The 21,181-nt window shown below is 40.1% G+C and overlaps 1 protein-coding gene across 1 annotated transcript; it reads left to right on the top strand.

The window, feature by feature from the left end:
- The first annotated feature begins 16,039 nt into the window (after window positions 1–16,039).
- LOC122659351 (WAT1-related protein At1g25270-like) lies at window positions 16,040–20,231 on the top strand. Its single transcript, XM_043854470.1, has 7 exons — window positions 16,040–16,185; window positions 16,616–16,678; window positions 18,764–18,880; window positions 18,993–19,242; window positions 19,356–19,514; window positions 19,634–19,785; window positions 19,937–20,231. Exons 1-7 carry the CDS (start codon window positions 16,040–16,042, stop codon window positions 20,229–20,231), a joined length of 1,182 nt encoding a protein of 393 aa, XP_043710405.1.
- Window positions 20,232–21,181: the final 950 nt, after the last annotated feature.

The raw sequence follows: 21,181 nt of genomic DNA, 5'->3' as shown, positions 1-21,181 counted from the left end.
GCGTGACAGCGTTAGTGTTCCCTTTCTTAGGACCCCTACACTCAGATGCATAGTGACCCCACTTTCCACAGTTGCGGCACTTACCATTCTTTTTAAGATTAGTCTTTTTGGCCTCTAACTGTTGGGGTTTTTTCTTTGGTGGTTTGGACTCCTTAGGATTTTTCTTGGGTTGTAAAACTAAATTGGCAGGTGTCTGTTGTCGTTTCACCATCTCCAAGTTATTCATGGTTCTGTTCTCATATTTGATTCTAATGAATCATTTGATATCATCCAGCCCCCACTTGCATTTTTTTCCTATATATCTCAGTTTTAAAGGAATGCCAGGTAGAGGGTGACTTAAAAATAATTGCACCCACTAAGAATTCATCAATAACAGGGATATGTTCTTGGTTCAGTTTTGTTCTCAAATTCTCAAAGTCTATTACTTGAGGAAGTATTTCCTTGTCTTCTTGAAACTTGAAATCCATGAACTTATCAACCAAGTGGGTCTTTGATAGTTCCTCCTCTTTTTTGAATTGGGCTTCTAGGTTTTCCCCAATCTCTTTTGTAGTATCATATCTACTATAGGTCTCTGCCAGTCTATCTGACAGACAGTTCAAAAGTTAGTCTTTGCAAAAGTCCTTATCACTTATCTTTTGGGCTTCAGTTAGGTTCGTGCAATCAGAAAATTCATTTACCACAGTGTAGAAAATATTGAGGTACTTCAGTCCAAACTGAGTCCTCCTTTTTCAAGAACTGAACTCAGAGTTACTAAAGCTTTCCAATTTGACCATCTCAATTGGAACATCATGTTTCTCCATTATTATGTGATTTTTTTATATGTCCAAGGAAAAATTCAAATAAAAATAAATGCTTCAAAGAAAAATCACACCTAAGATGGAGAACCCTGGATTTAGGCGGCGAAGAAAGGATCATGGCATTGCAGTGGTGTCGACACTCGTAACTTGCACACTAGTGCTTGTTGGCACAGGTTGTTGGCTGCTGGCGTTAGTGGCTGGCTCTAGTCACTATTCAGTTATGAGTAACCACTGAAACTCAAAAACCAAAAATTCTGATAAAAGGTGTATTCACACTTTTGTCTTTATTGAATCAATCAATAAACAAAAGCAATTAATTAATGCTTTTTGTCTTTATTGAATCAATCAATGACAAGATGCCCACTTTTGGTTTTTTTATTTTTTTATTTAAACCAAAGCAATCAAGAGCTTTACAAAAGCCTCTTGAAATCAAAATTCTGCAGACCCCTTGTTTCTTTTTTTTTTTTTCAAATCAAACTATCAAATCAAAAAGGCTTTTGGCAAAACAAAAGCTACAAGCATCCACTCTCTTTTCCTTTTGGTTTAAAATAATCAAGGAAAACCTTGATTAAAATTCTGCAGATTGCCACGTTCGTCTTCTTTAAGCCGAAGCAGTGATTTGAAAAACCAGAGGCGCACGATTAAAAGAAGCAAAACAAAAGAATTCTGTAGATTACCACGTCCATCTTCTTTAAGCCGAAGCGGTGATTCGAAAACTAGAGCGCACAATCGAAAGAAACAAAGGAATTTTGTAGATTTGTTTGACTGTGATTTCGTGAATCCGATCACCAAAAAATCGATCAAGAGAAAATATTTAATGCTTTAAGATTGTTAGGGTTTAGGGTTTAAGCACAAGGTTACTTAAAGCATTACACCATGAGTATCGAGTTTGGAATACCCAGGCTGCTACCTCCAGCTAGTATTTATAGAGAAATTAGGGTTTAGGTCAGATGGGCTAATTATTAGATTGCCCCTCATAGCCTTAGCTTTAATACAAGTAGGATTATATTAGAACATATGAAGGGATATTACATCAATACCCTTACAGACCCTACGGGGTGAGATGTGAGGAGACATGCGAGGGACTATGGTGTCAAAGAGGCGTTTGTCTTTGTCGTTACAGATTCTTCAGAATTCCCAATAAAGAAGCTGAGAACCCCGTCTTTTCTTTTCTTTCTAGACAGTTTCTGAATTCTGATATTTCCCCTTCTTTCTTTTCTTTCTCAAAGTCATCTATCTACGAGGAAAGGAAATTTTTTTTTGGTAAAGCACGGAAAGGAACAACTTTCTGCCTTTTCTTTAATTCTTCTTCTCTCTCACTTCTCCATTTGTTCCCATTGGCAGATAATTTTTACACCCCCACCGATCTCGCAATGTGACATGTGTCCAACAGCAAATATAGACAGAGAAGTTACGTTTTTGTTTTGCTATTTTTTTCAACATTTTTTTTTTTTAAATTTCTTCCTGCTAAACCGAAGAAACGTGTCCAATAAGCTTTGCTTGTATTGTGTTGTATAACTGTGGATTTCATTACTAATTTGTAAAGATGTATTACATGGTGTATATATAGAGAATAAGAGATCCTAAGAGGATCAAATCTCCACATGTGATAATAGGAAGATTTCCATATCACATGTGGCTGTAATGGGTAAGAGAATATTTACAGGATTGTGTAATACATGGTAGGTGGTATACAAGGAAGGGGATACATATGGTAGACCATATATATGGTAGGAGCCAATATAGCACATTCCAAGAGTGTGAACGGCTATATTGGTCAATACACCCCCTCAAGATGAAGATCTGACGTGGTGGAGCTTTAGCTTGTCCCTCATGAACTGAAATCTGGTCGTTGGTAATGCTTTGGTCAATACATCTGCTATCTGATCATGTGTGGATATGAACTGGACCTGTGGTGCCTTGGCCGCCACCCGTCCACGCACAAAATGAAAATCAATCTCCACATGTTTGGTGCGTGCATGGAACACAGGATTTGCTGACAAATATGTGGCACCAATGTTGTCACACCACAGGATTGGTGGCACAGCTTGGGGAATGCCAAGTTCGGTGAATAATGCCTGTAACCATATTAACTCAGCTGCTGCATCTGCCAGAGCTTTGTATTCTGCCTCAGTGGAGAACCGAGATACGGTTTTCTGCTTCCTAAAGTTCCACGAGATAAGATTAGGGCCCAAGAATATCACATAAGCCCTCGTGGATCATCGATCAATTGGACTACCTACCCAGTCAACATCACTATACGCCTGCAGGGTCATAGACGACGACCTTTGAAAATATAACCCATGAGATATAGTACCTTTGAGGTACCTGAGAATACGCTTCACATGGCTCCAATCATCATTGGTTGGGGAGTGCATAATTGACAAACGCGGTTAACCACGAAAGCGACATCTGGCCTAGTGAGAGTCATGTGCTGTAGAGCCCCCACAATCGATCTATATTGGCTTGGGTCTGAAAAAGATACACCCCCTGAATCGGATGGCTTTGTAGACATAGGCATTGGTGTAGAGATGGGTTTGCAATCAGACATCCCAGCCCAGTCTAACAGATCTGACACATATCGATGTTGAGAGAGAACCAGCCCATGCTTAGTGCGATGGACCTCAATGCCCAAAAAGTAGTGTAACGGGGCCCAAGTCTTTGATAGAGAATTCCTTAGCCAGGCTGCTTAGGCTGCGTTTGGTAACGGTCTGAACAAAGAACGCCCGTTCTTGACTAGAAACGTTCTTTTGCGTTCTTGGTCTAGAACGGCGTTCTGAGACCGAAAATGACCGTTTGGTAACGTTCGTAAGAACGCTGTTCAGAATGAAAATGGTGTTTGGTAAAATCTATTCTTCGCTATTTGATATTAATTATGATAATGCCATTTCTTTGTCAATTATACCAAAAAAAGACTTGTAAAATCCTTTTCTCTTACCAACCTTAGCATAAAATTAAAATATCTCATTAACATAACCAAAGTAAGTATAAAAAGATGTCAAATTTCAAAGATGCCGTTAAATTAGGTTCTTGAGTGGATTAGTGGCATAACTAACTATGTTATAAACAGTTGAATAAAGAGGGCCTTGGTGGACTCGAACCATCATCCTCTTGGAACATGCTCATGTTCCAAGTGCTCTACCAATTTGAGCTAAAGGCCATCAAGTTGTCAATGAATTAACACAATAGATTAAACCAAATTATATTCTCCATTCTTTTGGATTCTAGAAAGCCAAGAGATTCCATAGACTGAATGATCTTAACTAACTAAAGCACTTGGCTATTTTGGACATGAGAAGTAAAGAAATTTTTTGTTTTTCAAAGAAAAGGCAATTAGTACAAATAGAAAAATGGTTGTGCCAATGCCAGAACCTTTTGAAATTGGTCCTAAGAGATAACATAGATGGGCCCTGCTCTTACCTGCCATTCATTGCTTCCTTTCTCAGTAATTTCTTTGTCTTCCCCAATCCCCTTTCTCCTATGTGAGTGGAAAAAAGTAAAGGAAGAAAAGGTATGGATATGAAAGTTGAATCAACTTATAATTTAAAGGGCAATCATATGATAGTCCCCCGTAGGGTACCCAGATCAGAAATCAAAAGTTCAAGTTTGAACCATTCTCCCCTGTCATACCCAGATCAATATCATCCAATCAAGTCCTTCTGGGCTAAGATCACATCTCATGATCAATATCTTATTAAAATCTGACCTGTTTCAAATTCTCTTGGATGGTTTTCACAGCGACAGATTTAGAAACCAGATTTAAAATAAATTTAATAACAGCAAATCAAAGTTTCAGATATGGTCCAAAAGCTGGTCGAAGGTCAATTATATGGAGAAGAATGGTTTCCCAAATTTTGGCTCAAATCTGATGGACAGATCTGAGGTAAATAGTGTTGGAATCTGATTAGATTTCTTGTTTGGGAGATATCACCAGTTTACTTTGCTGGTTGTGTCCATAGGCGATCCTGCCTATTGGATTGGAATCTGAACTTTTTTTAGGGTTGCCTTAACCAAAACTAGCATGGTGTTTTCTGTAGTCATAAAGAGAAAAGGAAGTTGATAAGGACTTTGTTTATCAACATACTGTTTCCTAACCAGACAGTAACACCACTTTTATATAGATTTCATTCAACTTTAGACCTATTTTTCCATCATGCAGAATATACCATCAGGTGAAACACCAACACTCAACCATAAATTATATGCTACGATGTACCTACAGTATACCAAAGTAACCAAACGAAGCCCATCCCACCTACAAATTTCCTTTTATTGTTTCCTGCAACTAGAATTGATTTCTGTATCACCCTGTAGTGCATTGTTCTTCTCATTGATTCTATAGGTCAGAATATTATTTCCTACATTCAGGTTCAAATCCGTTGGCCTGCTTTAGCTCCTGCATATAGACAGCAAAACTGTCCATATGACTGTTTGTTTCCAATAGTTCTTGCTTGAATTTCAATCTTGTTTATCTATTCTGAGTTGTACAATCACTGAGAAGAGAAGATGGGAAGAGAATTGGATGATAGATGGTGTGTATATCATACCAGCCTTCATGTTTTTATATTTAGAAAGCCAAATAAGAGTTACAAAGGAAATAGGACTCTAACACCTCTTACCTAGCTAAGCCTAGAACCTAATTACAATAGGAAACTGAAATATAACTATAATAGGAAAGAGAAACAATATAACAATTAAATCCCAAATTACTTAGCTAAGACTACCCTCCCATGCATGTATCTTTAACAGGCTCCATTGAATGTCCAGCCCTTTTTGGGCCCATAAATGGACTCATGGATGACCCACAATTTTCAGTTCTAACAAGACTCCCCTCCTCTTTTGTCTTTTATCTTCTGCTCTAGATTATGGAAGCTTTAATAACATAGCAAACTGTGCTTCATTGGCTCATTATTTGTTATTCCTTTTACCACATATAGTTCTGATATCTAATCCTGATTCTTTCTTCCCTCTCTCTCTCTCTTTTTCCCCCTTCCTTTTTTTTTTTTAATACCAATTACATCATAAACTACTCACAGAATAATGTAAATACAACCAACATCTCCATCGATTAGAAACTCTATAGATCCTAAGCTAATGAACTACTAAAGTTGTCATTTTCTGCCTTACAGCTCTGATACAGAGTACCTTGAAGCATTTTGATCTCTATCATTTAGTGAATAAAAGTGAAAAACACTTCAAATGATTAGAAAGTAGTTCCTAGTTGCCTAACACCATCTTCAGAATATTTACTTTAATACCCAAAGCAAGTTAATCAAAAGAAGGGCGAAAAAAATATCAAATGAACCAAATCAAACAATACATGGAAACAACAAAAATGGTGAGGAAAATTAGAGAAAATAAAAAATATGGAGGTAAAGCAATATTTACTTGGCAGATATCACATTTAGGGAGCTTGTTGGAGAGGCATCGAAGAAGAAGCCTCTGATGTTCGCTTGCAAGCTTGTTTGCTTCATGAACTTCAATGTCAAAGTTGCCAGTGCCTTCTCACACACATCATATTGGATTTTCATCCTCTTCCTTCTAGTCTTCTTTTTTTTTTCTGATAATTTTTTCTTCTATTTCTCAACTCTTAAAATCTGTAGAAGAGTTCTTGGAGTTACCCAGATAGACTATTTTCAATAATCTTTCAAACACACACAGAGGTTCCCGAGAAACTCTGCAGAAAGGGGAAAAAAGAGACTTCGAGTAAAGCAGAACAAACAGAGAAGTGGGTTTTGACAACTCTTTGAGCTATGAAACTGGTTGAGTCTCAAAAGATTCAAAGAAGGCTGAGAAAACCCAAAAGAATGGAAAGAGGGAACAAAAAAAAAAACTCCAAAGATGTGAAGAAATAAAGAAGCAGAGAAAGACTGAGAAGAGAGAAAAGAATGAAGGAAGGAAGATGGGAATATGTGTAAGAAGAAAGACGTGTGGACAGTAAAGTGGTTGGTTAAGAATCACTGTAACTGTGCAACAGGAGATAATGTTTGATTCTCATAATAATGAACGAAGCTTCGGTGCGATCTCCTAAATTCACATGACAGACAAGCACACGGCTTCTTCAAAATTCATATTCCATAATCTCAAATCATACCAAAAAAATCCCTAAAATTCCAGATCATACAAAATTCCCAAATCATACCAAAAAAATTCCTAAAATCCCATAACTTTTCGGCTGAATCCTTCCAAGTATAGGGTTGGTGATCCAATTCCTGAGACACAATGACACACAAAAACCCCCCATCAACCGCTGATTTTCACACAACAGGGACGACCTAGACACAGAGAGAGAGAGAGAGAGAGAGAGAGAGAGAGAGAGAGAGAGAGAGAGAGAGAGAGAGAGAGAGAGAGAGAGCGAGACAGAGAGAGTGAGAGGGAGAAAGCAAGACAGAGAGAGCCAGACAGAGAGATTGAGAGAGAGAGAGAGAGAGAGAGAGCGAGGGATAGAGAGCGAGAGAGAGATGAGATCATGGTTACCTTGGCCGTAGTTGCAGGTACCTTCTCTTCCTCTGTTCCTTCTATTCCCTTCTCTTCCCCCAAGGAGGCTGTTGGCTTCTTTTCTCGAAATCACGGGATTTCACGATATCGCGATGTAATTGTCGTTCTTGTTCTTTACAGACCGTCTCCGAGATGGTCTGTAAAGAACGTTCTTTTGGTGATGAAAACCTCCGGTTCGTTCTAAAAGAATGAAAAAATGAACCGCAAAGCCAAACACTTTTTCATGTTTTTTTGTTTTTTTTTTAACAAAAGAACTATTCAGAACGCTGTTCAGAACGTTACCAAACGCACTCTTAGTAAAGCAAATATTTTGGGTTGGAAGTCACCTGTTACCAAGATGTCATCGACATATACCAGTACATATATCACCGAGTCCCCCTGGCGAGATATAAAAAGTGATGTATCAATTTTTGATGCACTAAATCCAGTGGAGAGGAGAAACCTGGATAGTCTATGGAACCAGCCCGTGGGGCCTGCTTAAGGCCATACAAAGACCGATGTAGTCGGCAGACATGATTTGGGTGTGTCTTATCCTCAAAACCAGGTGGTTGGGCCATGTAGACCTCTTCAGCCAGTTCTCCATGGAGAAAGGCATTTTGTACATCAAGCTGCCGAATCGACCACCCTTGTGATACAGCCAATGATATCACTATTCGAATAGTAGGTTGTTTCACAACCGGACTAAAAGTCTCACCATAGTCCACCCCTTGTTGTTGGTGGAAACCCTTCGCTACCAATCGGGCCTTATATCTTTCAATGGACCCATCTGCTTTTCTCTTTATTCTAAATAACCACTTACAGCCTACCAGATTCTGATTGGGGGAAGCGGGTACCAAACTCCAAGTACCATTCCGATTGAGTGCATTGAATTCCTCAACCATGGCCTGGCGCCACTCAGGTATTTTGATAGCCTGGGAGAAGCAAGTCGGTTCAATTGGGTTTGTGGAGCGTAAGGTATGTAGTGCAGCTTTGTGAGAGCGCAAGGTCATGGCATGATGGGTACGTTGTGGTGGCGAAGTGGTGGATGATGGGTCGTGGTAAAGGTCCATAATGGGTCGTGTTCGCATGGGTGCTAAAGAGGAGCCAGACACAAGGCTCGGGTTTGGGTGCAAAGGTGGGGATGATGATGGTGATGGTGGTGAAGGTGGTGATGGTGGTGAGGGTGGTGAAGGTGGTGATGGCGGCGTTGCATGTAGTGGTGGTGGTGGTGGGTGTGGTACTGTGTGTGGCAATGGTCTAGAAATAATGGGCGAAACAGCCCATGGTGTAGACATTGGTAATGTAGCCTTGGGTGTAGTGGCTACTGCGGGGAATGGGAATTGATCTTCACAAAAGGTGACATGGCGAAAGACTTGGATCTGACCAGTAGTCCTATCAAGGCATCGATATGCAAGGTGGGAAGGACTGTAACCCAAGAATACATGCGGGGCGGATCTATAATCCATCTTGTGCGCATTGAAAGGACGCAAGAGTGGAAAACACAAGCATCCAAAAACACGAAGAAAGGAATAATTGGGGACTCTGTGAAATAAAAGTTGGAAGGGTAAAACCCTTGACGAGACACAAGATGGTAAGCGGTTAATCAAGAAAACCGCAGTTTCAAAAGCATATGTCCAATAAATTTGTGGAACCGATGCATGAGCAAGTAGGGATAGCCCTGTCTCAACAATATGCCTGTGTCGTCTTTCGACTGCTCCCTGTTGCTCATGCACATGTGGCGTAGAAATTCTGTGAGAAATCCCCAAATTTTGAAAGTGCTTTGGTAAGGTTCGAAATTCCCCCCCCCCCCCCAATCTGTTTGGACGGATTTTATTTTACGATCAAATTGGTGTTCTACAAGGTTTTGAAAATTTTGGAAAATTCCAAAAACCTCAGATTTGCGTTGCATGGGGTAGAACCAAATAAACTTTGAATAATCATCTACGAAGATAATGAAATAACGGTGTCCTGTAGGGGAGGGGGTAGGGGATGGTCCCCACACATCACTAAAAATAAGTTCTAATGGAAACAAACTTCTGGAAAAGGTTTCGCCCAAAGATTGGCGACAAGCCTTTCCCAATTGACAAGCAGTACAAACTTTATTCAAGGAATTGTTCAAAGCAGGTAAATTATTTAATTTGACTATGTGACGAAACAGAGCCACATGAGGATGGCCGAGATGAGAGTGCCAGCCATCAAGAGAAGTCTTAGAGGTGAGATTGGCTGATGGAGAAATGCGCACAGGTATGGTGTATAGACCGCCACTACTCTGACCGGACAGGATAGTAGCCTTGGTTCTCCGATCCTTCACAAAAAAACAAGAGGGATGAAACTCGAAATATGCATCATTATAAGTGACAAATCGATTAACAGAGAGGAGGGGTTTGGAAATAGAAGGAACATGCAGCACATCTGATAAAATAAAATTTTGAGAACAAGATGGAGATTTAACTAAAGAAGTACCAATGTGTGATATTGGAATTCCCTTACCATTGCCGACTTGAAGAGAATCAGTACCAGTGTATGGGTCATAAGTGGATAAGGCATTGAGATCAGGTGTCACATGGTGGGTTGCGCCTGTGTCTGGGTACCAGGGTAACGGTTGGTTGGGTGTGGGAAGGAGAGGTGGTGCGGATTGGGTAGAGTAGTTTGTGTAATGGGCTGCCGGGGTGGTATGAGGGTGATATTGGAAATGCGGTGACTGGCGGGTTGGGAAGTTTGGTGGTGGCTTGGGTTTGCTATAACATGAAATGGTGTCATGGGTGTCAAGATTACACCAGTGGCACCATAATCGTGTGCCCTGAGAGCGGCCATGGCCAGAAAAGGGGGGTCGGCCATCAGGCTGAGTGGTACCCTTTTGAACCTGATTCGTAGATGGGGAAGTATTAGAAGATCCAGCCTCATGTAATGTAAGCTTGGACAACTTTGAGCCATGTAAGAACTCATGGCTTAGAAGCATCGCATGTAAGTCATCATATGCCAAAGGGGTTGTCCTGGTAAGAAGAGAAGATACAATATCATTAAATTCAGATTTTAATCCCCGAAAGACATGGAGATTGAAGGTGCTTTGTCTCAATGGGTGCCCAGCGGCACTTAGTTCTTCAGAGATTGTCTTTGCATGCTGAAGGAATGCAGAGATAGATTCGTCAGGGTTCTGTTCCAATTCTTGTAACGCCATCGTCAAAGACATGATGCGACTCTCTGAGGGAGATGAGAAAGCAGTGTGTAAGGTGTCCCATATTTCCGTGCTTGTGGTTTTGCCAAGGGTAATGGGAAGCACCTCCTCAGAGAGGGATGATCGCAGTAGACTACATAGCAATGAGTCTTGGTGTCACCAAGATAGTGCAGCGGTTGGATCAGCCGGACATGGGGTAGTCCCATCAAGATGGCCAAACAATCCTTGGCCATCGAGGAAGGGTTCAACCTACGAGTGCCAGTATAGGTAGTTTTTGGAGGTGAGCTTCACCGAAATGTAGTGGTGAGCATGATGTAAGGTAGAAGTGCCATGAGGGAGGGATGAAGAAATGGTGCTGCTGTCCACGATATTGGTGTTGGAGTTGGCTGAATCATCATCTCCAGCCATGGTGGTAAAGAGAAAAAAAAAAAAGAACTATAGTGAAGTTAAGGCTCGTTGGAGCTCTTTTAGGCTCTAGATACCATATTGTGCTGTATAACTGTGGATTTCATTACTGATTTGTAAAGATGTATTACATGGTGTATATATAGAGAATAAGAGATCCTAAGAGGATCAAATCTCCACATGTGATAATAGGAAGATTTCCATATTACATGTGGCTATAATGGGTAAGAGAATATTTATAGGATTGTGTGATACATGGTAGGTGGTATACAAGGAAGGGGATACATATGGTAGACCATATACATGGTAGGAGCCAATATAGCACGTTCCAAGAGTGTGAACGGCTATATTAGTCAATAGCTTGAAACATGACTACACTAACTCAAACTCTCTCTCTCTCTCCCCTTCCCCAGTGTCTCTACAAATCCTAAATCACCTCTTCCGTCTCTACAAATCGGAGTTCAGAACCTAAGTAGAACTCGTCGTTGCAAATAGCAATGAAGCAAGTCACTACTGATCTGGACTCCTTCCGCAGATCTTATTTCTCCATTCGGGATCAAATCCAGTGTGCCAACGCAGCCTGCCTTGTTCGGGTGGAAATGAAGGGTTGATTGTATAATAATAATTAAACTCTAGGTCGGTTATTTGGTCGCCATCGAATGGTTTTACTGTCAGGTCAGAGAAAGAACGGTAGAAAATGGAGAAGGGAAAAGAAGAAGCCATGATGATGGATTCTAAACCTTTCTCATTCTCCCCCTTAATTACCTAGAATTTAAAACGTCCTTGATTTAATTACAAATTCATGTACGATCCGATGACGACAAGTGTAATGCAAGCAAGCATGGAGAATGGTAGTGAGTAGTAATCCCTAGCTTTTGTATTTTGTTCCTTCTTACATTCTCGCAGTTGCAGAGCTCAACCTTTGTCGGCGTCTCTCGTTGTGTGCCACTACCATAACCATAATCAGTATTTTTTTTAGTTTTCCAGTTCCTTCCTTCAATTATTTATTGTCGGCGAGATGCCTGGTCTTGTATCAGTGAAAACATCTCCAAACGCTCCACCATTTCAAATTCTCATTTATGTCGGGGATCGGCAGGTTCAAAATCATGACCAAGAGTCCGAAACTAGAAGCCCAATCATTTTTCAATGGTCGATGTTCTCTCTCTTCGACTTGCTTCTTTGTTATTTGTTTTCAAAATCAAAATTGGATGGAGGGAGATTAGCAGCAACGACTTGCTTCTTCTATTTGCAATGGCGAGTTCTACTTAGGTTCTAAACTCCGATTTGCAGAGACAGAGGAGGTGATTTGCGATTTGCAGAGACACTGAACAAGGAGAGAGAGAGAGAGAGTGTGTGTGTTTGGGGAAGTAGAATGATAGCGTATTAAACACGATTTTTTTACTTAACGGGAAGAAATTAAAAAAAAAAAGCATTACCGAAACGTTAACTCCTCCGTCTAACTCTGTTTACTGTTGGACACATGTCACATAGAAAGTAAGGATATCAAAATGGAACCGAGACCAAATATCGGAACCGGAACCAACCGTTTACAATCGAACAGAACCGCACTGCAGAAAAATGATCCAGTTTTGATTTTATAGGTTTTTTTTCTGGTTCGGTTTGACTTTCACTGCAAAACCACGGTTCTAAATCGAATAAGAAACCGGAAAAACCAAATAGAAACCAATACTTCTTACTTTAATACTAACCTATGCATCAATTGGATTAATTAATAACATATAATTAATTTAATAAATATAATTATCGTATCAACTTGAAGCATAAAATAAGTAAAATGCCATGGGTTAACTATATATATATTATATTAGTTCAAGTATGAATTGAAAATTATGGATGATGTTAAAATGGATCAACAAAATCCTACTTTTTAATAGAAGAAATAGTTTGCTCATCATGTGAGAGTGAAGAAGAAAAAAAAATGGAAAAACAAAGAATAGGAAAGGAAAAGGACAGGTGAAGATGGTAAGTTTTTTATTTTTATCACATAGACATGGGAAATATGATGAGTGAGGGAGACCGGGAGAGAATGGGGAAACACGGGAATATAAAGGCATTGAAAACCAAGGTTGTCTTCATTACTGTTTCCCAAAACGACAGTACACAAACCACATGTAAACCGGTTGTGAATCGGATAACGAAAACCGAATAGAAACCAGTAAAACTGGATCGTATGCAAAACGATTCTGATTTTGACTGATTTCTATCCGGTTCGGTTTTGATTTCACCTTATCAAAATGTAAACCGCACCGCAACCGAACCAAATAACCAAAACCGCACCGTTTAACACCCTTGATAGAAAGGTCGGTGGAATGTAAAATTGTCTATCCATGTAGGTAGCTGATCCGGACTCGTCAATTAGACCAGAGAGTGGGCCTTCCCAGCTCACCTCCTCCTTACAGACAATCACTTTGTCGAGGAAGGAAAGATGATCTACCTAATTCCCTCCCAAAATACAATATAAAAAACAAAAAGAAAATTCAAATATATGTCAAAAAGTTTTCTAAAAACGAAAAGGAAAATTTTTTTTTTTTTTTTTATGAAAAAAAAATGAAAATATATTACTAGAAGGATAATAGTGTCTGAACAATATTGTGATGGAGAACAACTTGTTCTTTGTGGACTGCTACATATTTGGTTCAAATAAACTTCGCTGGAAATGGCTTTACTGGTAGTGTGCCTTATTCTATTTCTCAAATGGCTAATCTTTAAGAACTAAATCTTGGTCACAATAAGCTTAATGGCCAATTGAGTGATATGCTTGGGAAACTCTCTAAACTAACTCTGCTGGATCTCTCCTTCAACAGCCTGTCTGGAAAGCTACCTCAGAGTTTTGGATCCCTCTCTCTTGTCTCAGTACATTGTATTTGCAGAACAATAAATTTACTGGTCCAATAACTGTGCTTGCAAGACTTCCCCTTGATGATCCTAAGAGCTTCAAAGGTAATTCCGTTTCACATCTTTAAGTGCAAACTTCTTTGCAATCAATGATATTTTTGCCATCGATCGATCCTTAATATTAATGCAAGCATAAGCTTTCAGTTTGAAGGACCATAAATAAAAAATATATAGGAAATCTGGGGAATAAACATTTGAAATTTCAGTAGACATCTCTGATATATTATATATACCTCAAATTTTTGTAAAGCTGAGCTACAATATCTACAATCTGGAGCATAGTTGTTAAGGTGTCACCTAAGCATCCTGGCCATTTTTATTTTTTTTGGTGCCTTGGTCACCTAGGCGCCTTGTTGGTGTCGCCTTTGACCCCCCTCGACGGCCTTGGTTCACCTAGGTGCCATGACAACTATGATCTGGAGAGTTGGTTCCTTCTGAAATTTGAGTTTCTGTTAATGGTTGTCTGAATGGTCAAATATCTATGAATAATATGGTTTGTGGAGGTGGGGAAGTTGGGTCAGGCATATTTTGTTTGAATTTATTTTATAACTGACAATTGTTTTGGTGTGGGCTGTTTCAGTTTATTGGGTCTATTTTATATATATATATATATGTTTCTGTCCTTTATTACCAAAACTAACTTTAGCAGATGTGTTTTAGGTGCTCCAGCATGTTGATCTCCCTCCCTCCTCAAACCACTTTTTGGTGATTGCTAAGCTGTGTGCACTCTATGTGTTTCAACTATTCAAGCGATAGATTTGCTACGTACAGAACTATTGAGTGTATACTGTGCCAACCGTGCCCCGTCTCTCTCTTTTTCACACATGTGATATGACTTGATATGCAAGATATGAATCTCTACATATGAAATGGATTGATATGTAAGAATCTTCAAATATGGCAACCCAATATCACATGTAATGGTAACTCAATATCTCGTGTACTCTTTTCTTGGAAAACCAATGAGCTCTCTTACTCCATGTAACCTCTATATATATTCCAATTAGAGAATCTAATGAAATATGGGATATTACCATCCTTAACAGAGCTTTTGACAGGGCGGATGCCATATGACAGGTATGATGCGTCCAATGAAATAGAGCTTCTTCCATCGTCGTTCTGATCCTACAGTCCTAGCCACCATTTTACGTGATCAATTGTAACAACTCTTTAACTAATTTTTTTTTCCAGTTCAAAACTAAGAATGGAACAGTCTCTAGTCAGATGGGCCTCACCATCTTCAATTGACATGAAGTCTTTGCAAACATCTCCTTCAATTCATCTTAAGCCACCACCTTCTGATCGGTTGAAATCATTTAATGAAACCGAATTCGCAAACAGACTTGGAAGAAGAAGCACATCTATTCGCACTACAGTTTTTACCTTGGTAGATATGCAGGCTGCAACTGGTAATTTCGCTACAGGCCGCCTTCTGGGTGAAGGAACCGTAGGACGTGTTTATAGGGCAAAATATATATGCAGATGGGAAGGTACTTCCTTGGATGGGCCCAAACCCGTTGGGGAGCCCAGATGGAGATGAACTGAGTCCAAATTTAGTTTTGGTCTAATAGGATATAATAAGTAGTTTATTTATTTATTTGGATTTATCTTGTAATCTTCTGTTTTAGTTTGAATTGTGCAAGTAGTGGTAAATTTCCATTCCATTTTTAGTCTTAAGAGTTTGATTCCACTATAGCTTTAGATTGGTATTAGGAGTCTTATATATTTTTCTTTATATTTATGCTAGCAGTGTAACCAACGAACACAGACGACTGCAGGAGATCCACAGTTTTGGACCTTGAAAATAAAGATGAAAAAAGGACCTTATTAAGCTGACGAGAATGACTTAGTAAGCCGTCAAGATGGAATCCGGCCACCCCATGTGAAGCTGTAGAAGAATCTTCGTGGCCTCCTCCTCTTTTATATTCTTTCTTTGTTAGTGTTTGGACCCCTCGACCATCTCTCTCTCTCTCTCTTCGTTATAGGCTATAAATATGAATTGGATGCTCCATGATGTATTTCATCCGATTTCCATTCAAAACAAAGGGAGATACAGCGAGAAAACATCGATCTTCTTCTTGCTTGTTCGCTCACCCATGCACCCTCCTACACTCTGATCCTTCTCTCTTTCACAATCTTTCATCGTCTTAAGAATCTGTCTTGTACCTTAACCTTCTATCTATCTATCTATCTATCTATCTATATATATACACGTACTATGGGTTGTGATCTCGGCAAGTATCTACGTGGGTTAAAACCGGCGATGGTTATGATGCTGGGCCAGACCATCTTTGCGGGGCTCAACGTATTCTTTAAGCTCGCAACCAAGGATGGGATGGACCTCCGTATCTTGGTCGCTTACCGATACATCTTCGCTACCATTTTTTTGGTTCCCCTTGCTTTCTTCGTAGAAAGGTTCTTTATTATTTTTGTTTATTAGAAGTTCTTCCATTATTTTAAAATCCCAACACATTATCACCACCTCTCCACTCTCCACTGTGGTAGAGAAAATAGAAATAAATAAAATAGAGAGGTGGATCGCAGCCTGCAGGCTGCGTGACCCGGCCCCATCCCTCACTCACTAGTACGGCGCTAATGATAGCACGTAAGAGCCACCCAGCCTTGCAGCATTGCAGCCTTGTTTTGTTCTCCTGCATGCGTGGCTACCCTTTCATGAGGGAGGGAGAAGAAGAATTAAAAAAAAAACTGAGACTTGTAATTTCTTGATACCATTTCTGCACCAGAACAAACAAAGATAGAATTTTAAGTCACCATTGCTTCCTCTGAGATTTTTCACTTGCCTAGGATGGGGAATGATTTCTAACTAACATGTTTTTCGCTGCAGAAATAAAAGACCAAAGTTGACGTGGATGGTCACCTTCCAAGCATTTCTTTGCGGTTTATTTGGGTTAGTCCCCATTTTTCTGGACTTAACTCCTCTCAAGTTCTCTACCCGGTCAGGTTCGTAGGCTCCTCTCCTAGGGAACCGGAATGACAACCTCATCCCCTGTCCGAACACACTACTCGGGTGGGGTGAGGTCATCATTTCCACCCTCCCTATGAGAGGAACCTACGAACCTGACCGGACAGGGAACCTGAGAGGAGAAAAATTCCATTTTTCTAGCTTCTTTATGTTTAAACTCTCATTCTTTACCAATGCAACCTTGTTTTTTTTGGGAAAAAGATCTCTGTCCAGGAGTGTGGCCTAAGCCAGTACTCCCATGAGTCTATCTCTCTCCTCTCCCATATGAAAAGACACTTCTGCCCCCTTATTTTAAGGAGGAGAGAGATAGACACATGGGAGTGCTGGCGTAGGCCACACTCCCAGACAGAAAACTGTTTCCCTTTTTTTTTTTTGGAGAAAGTTCTTTGTCCAGAAGTGTGGCCTATGCCAGCACTCCCATGAGTCTATCTCTCTCCTCTTCATTTGAAAAGACACTTTTGCCCCCTTATTTTGAAGAGGAGAGAGATAGACACATGGGAGTGCTGATGTTGGTTCCAGACAAAAAACTACTTCCCTTTTATTTTTGGGTGAAGTACATGTACCCCTTATAATACACCCAATATTCCTCGTACCCCCCTAAGGTTCTGAAAAGTCCACGTACCAACCCTATAAATTTCACGTACCACCCCTTCTTTACCCCCCTAATTCCAGATAAGTCCAAACCATTAAGTTTAGCCGTTAAGTGTTAAAAACTTGATCATTTTACCCTTTCTTATATGTTTATAAATTTGAAAAGACCTAATTGCCCTGACCTATTTGTTCATAATATGAAAAGATCTTTTTGACCTAACCTAATTTGATAAGACCCTTTTACCCCCACTATTTGTTCTTAAGAACCTAACCCAACCTAATTACTAAAATGCCCTTGCTAGGGCATAATTACCAAAATACCCTCATCTTCCCCAAAATCCATCTTCCATTTCTGAAACTTCTCTCAAAAGATTCAACATTAATGTGGTTCCAAACTAACCTTGCCCTAGCTTCTGGCCGATCTGGTTAAGCTCCCTGAGGTTCTGGGTCTTGTAAGGGATTCTCAATTCCACATCACCATTTACAGAAAATTTAAAGTGAAATCTTCTTCCATATCCATAAACCCAAAATTTCATGGGAATCCAGATTGGGGATAAGTGCTACAGCACTCATCCCTGAACTTCGTTGGCGGCGCTACAGCACTTATCAGACGAAGTTCGGGGATGAGTGCTGTAGCGCCGCCGACGAAGTTCGTCCTCCGGTTTGCTGCAACAGGTGAAGTGAAGAGGAAGTGAAGAGGATGAATTGCAGGTAAAGTGAAGAGGAAGTGAAGAAGAAGGGTCCCATTTGAAGATTTGTTTTGTTTCGTTTTGACATAAGGGTATTTTGGTTTTAAAAAATTCGTGACAATGGCACAATCTCACGACTAACCCCCTCCGTTATGGGTATGTAACGGTGGCCCGTAACGGAGGGGGCCAGTTAGTTATTATTGCCATCTTACCAAAGCTTGAGTTCATGCCTACACTTGAATTAGGAGCCAAAAAAAATTTTCAGATCTGACCCCTACCTCTACTGCCGAGCTATCTGGCAGGACTCTACTATCAAGACACCGCAAGGTGATAAATTACCATCTTATCTCTGTTCGAGTGCCTTGCCCGAGTGGGGATAAGGCAATAATTTACTACCTTGCTATGTCTTGGCAGTAGGGTCTTGCCGAGCAGTTCGACAGTAGAGGATCCAAATTGCTGACCCTCTCCTTCCATGGAGTATGGTCCCATGCCCCAATGAAGGGTTCAGATCTGTCTCTATCCGTCCCCATGCGAGTAACTGATCTGGACTCTCTTCCCTTCTCGAGCTGACCCAAATGATACACCAATTTATGAGATTTCTCATCAATTACTTTGCATTCTAATCAACCAAAAAAAAAAATTTATATTATTTTGCTAAAAAAACATTCTTAATTTCATAATACATGTTTTTGTACAATAATTTATTTTTGGCTTGCATTTCTACGGATAGGGGGACGATGTCTCAGAACTTTTACTTGTCAAGCTTAACGGTAACGTCAGTGACATTTACAGCGGCCATGTCAAACCTTACTCCAGCCTTAACCTACATCATGGCTGTGACTATCGGGTAGGTAAACTTGTTTATTAAGAGGAGTTTTTCCTTTTTTATGTTTCTTAATTCCCTAAAATAAAATATTGATGGATCGATCATTATTATTGATGTGGTTGATTAATCAAAGGCTAGAGAAGCTGGGTATTCGGACGTTAGCTGGGAAAGCGAAAATGGTGGGGACTATCATATGTATAGGAGGAGCAATGGTGTTGACCTTCTACAAAGGAGCCGAAATCAACATTTGGTCAACCAAGATTGACCTTACTCGTGGGCTTGGGAGCGGAAACGCTTCACAGCCAGAGTCTAGTAATCACGTATTGGGCTCATTACTAGCTCTTGGTAGTTGTTTGGTTTATGTACTCTGGTTGATTATTCAGGTCTGATTTTAATTGGAACGATATTAATTAATAGGATTGGAATACCAAAAATATCCTCCACTAACATTGAAATTTCATCCTCCCTTTTGGGTTTGTTTTGTCTTGATTTCCAGGCTAAGATGAACGAGAGGTACCCATGCTACTTCTCAAGCACAGCTCTAATGTGTATAATGGGTTCAATACAAAGTGTCATTTACGCTCTATGCGTACAGAGGAAGTGGGAAGAGTGGAAGCTTGGATGGAACATCAGGCTTTGGACCGTGACTTATGCGGTATTATATTAAATTTTTGATAGATTAAACATGATGGAGATTTTTTTTATTTTTTTTTAAATGATTGAAGATTTGAAGCTTAACCAATTAAGGTGAATGGATATGTTGTGGTGGTGTAGGGAATATTCGGAACGGGGGTGATGTTTACGATAGTAGCGTGGGGTGTAAGGGTCAGGGGCCCAGTATTCGTAGCGGTTTTCAACCCTCTTGCGCTTGTGTTGGTGGCAATCTTGAGCTCTTTGCTCCTTAACGAGAAGCTACATTTAGGAAGGTAAAAAAATTGCATTATTCTTGTATTCTTGTATGCAACCTTAGGATTATGATTGGGAGAATTACAATTAGTAATTTACAAGGAAGGATTAAATAACTGTGGTGATGTGAATTTTATTTACAAATATTATTTATGTTTTTTTTTTTTGCAGCGTTGTGGGGGGAATAGTGATAGTGGTGGGGTTGTATGTAGTGCTATGGGGGAAGGGGAAGGAGATGAAGAAGATGTCTCAGCTGATGCCGTCCAAGAGCAGTAGAGAAGCGGAACAAATGGAGGTGGAGGTGGTGGTGGTTGACAGTTCTCCAACCAACCCCTCTTCTTCACCCGCTACCAATGATGCAATCCACAACAATCCTACAGTTGACTTCTCAAATGATGCTCCTCATAATTTGGGTGCAGTTTCCCAAGTTGTTTCAGCAGCAGAACCAGCAACTGCAAAAGAATAAAAGGAGGAAGCAATGATGATGGTGTACCATCAGCAACCATAGAACATGTATAAATGTTATTTGAAAAACAGTTTTTTGTACGAAAGTTTGGTCTACGCCAACACTCTCATGTGTCTATTTCTCTCCTCTTTAAAATATAGGCGCAGAGCTATCTTTTCACTTTCAGTGGAGATAGACAGACTCATGGGAGTGCTGTTGTAGGCCACACTCTCGGACAAAGAACTTTTGCCCTTATTATTTTTAGCACCTGTAAAGATCCCCGAATTCGGGCATTTTTATAAGTAGATGTACTGCTACTATTCAGGAACTCTTCTTTCTTGTCCTGGTTGAACCTTTATTTTATTAATTTTTTGGTTAAAACCCAAAAGGAAAAGAAAAATAAAAGGAATCTGAGACTGAGATAATATTACAATAAAATACCACAAAATTGCTCAACCAAGCCCCACCAAGGACTAAAAGACATCTAAGGGTCAAAAGGCTCAAACACACCTGCTAGTCAAAGAAAAACAAAAATAACATTCAATTTTTCAAAAGAATAAAAATAGTAGACATATTTGACATTGTTTTCGAGATGGACTTGCTGAGCTGTTAAAGATAAGAGTATCAATTTTGTACTAGAATTGGAACCGGACAGTTAGGAACTGGAATCGATCCTTTCAATAGTTTATTGGTCTAGTTTAGTGATGAACCACAAATCATCCCAACCTATCAGAAGATGCCACGTGTCCCTGAACAACAGGAGATCCACCCGTAGACCAACAGCAGGAGATCCACCCTGACACCAGCTACACCTTGGGTGCCATCACCCACACTTGGGCGCCATCCCCTGGGGCGCCATCCACCAGGGCGCCAGTCTCCCTGGGCACCACCCACCTTGGGCCAAGGGCCACCTGGACATCTTTCCCTCTCAGGCCTCATCCACTGAGGTGTTGAGACCTCGACAGGGTGCA

The sequence above is a fragment of the Telopea speciosissima genome, chromosome 4 (assembly GCF_018873765.1).
Source record: "Telopea speciosissima isolate NSW1024214 ecotype Mountain lineage chromosome 4, Tspe_v1, whole genome shotgun sequence".
In the NCBI taxonomy this organism is placed as follows: Eukaryota; Viridiplantae; Streptophyta; class Magnoliopsida; order Proteales; family Proteaceae; genus Telopea; species Telopea speciosissima.
This window is presented reverse-complemented; position numbering and strand designations above follow the sequence as displayed.

Bases quoted from the DNA above. Each gene is read 5' to 3' on its own strand.
- LOC122659351 (XM_043854470.1), top strand. From the start codon at position 16,040: ATGATGCTGGGCCAGACCATCTTTGCGGGGCTCAACGTATTCTTTAAG. The intron at 19,243-19,355 runs GTCTGATTTTAA...CTTGATTTCCAG, and splicing joins TACTCTGGTTGATTATTCAG to GCTAAGATGAACGAGAGGTA. The intron at 19,786-19,936 runs GTAAAAAAATTG...TTTTTTTTGCAG, and splicing joins GAGAAGCTACATTTAGGAAG to CGTTGTGGGGGGAATAGTGA.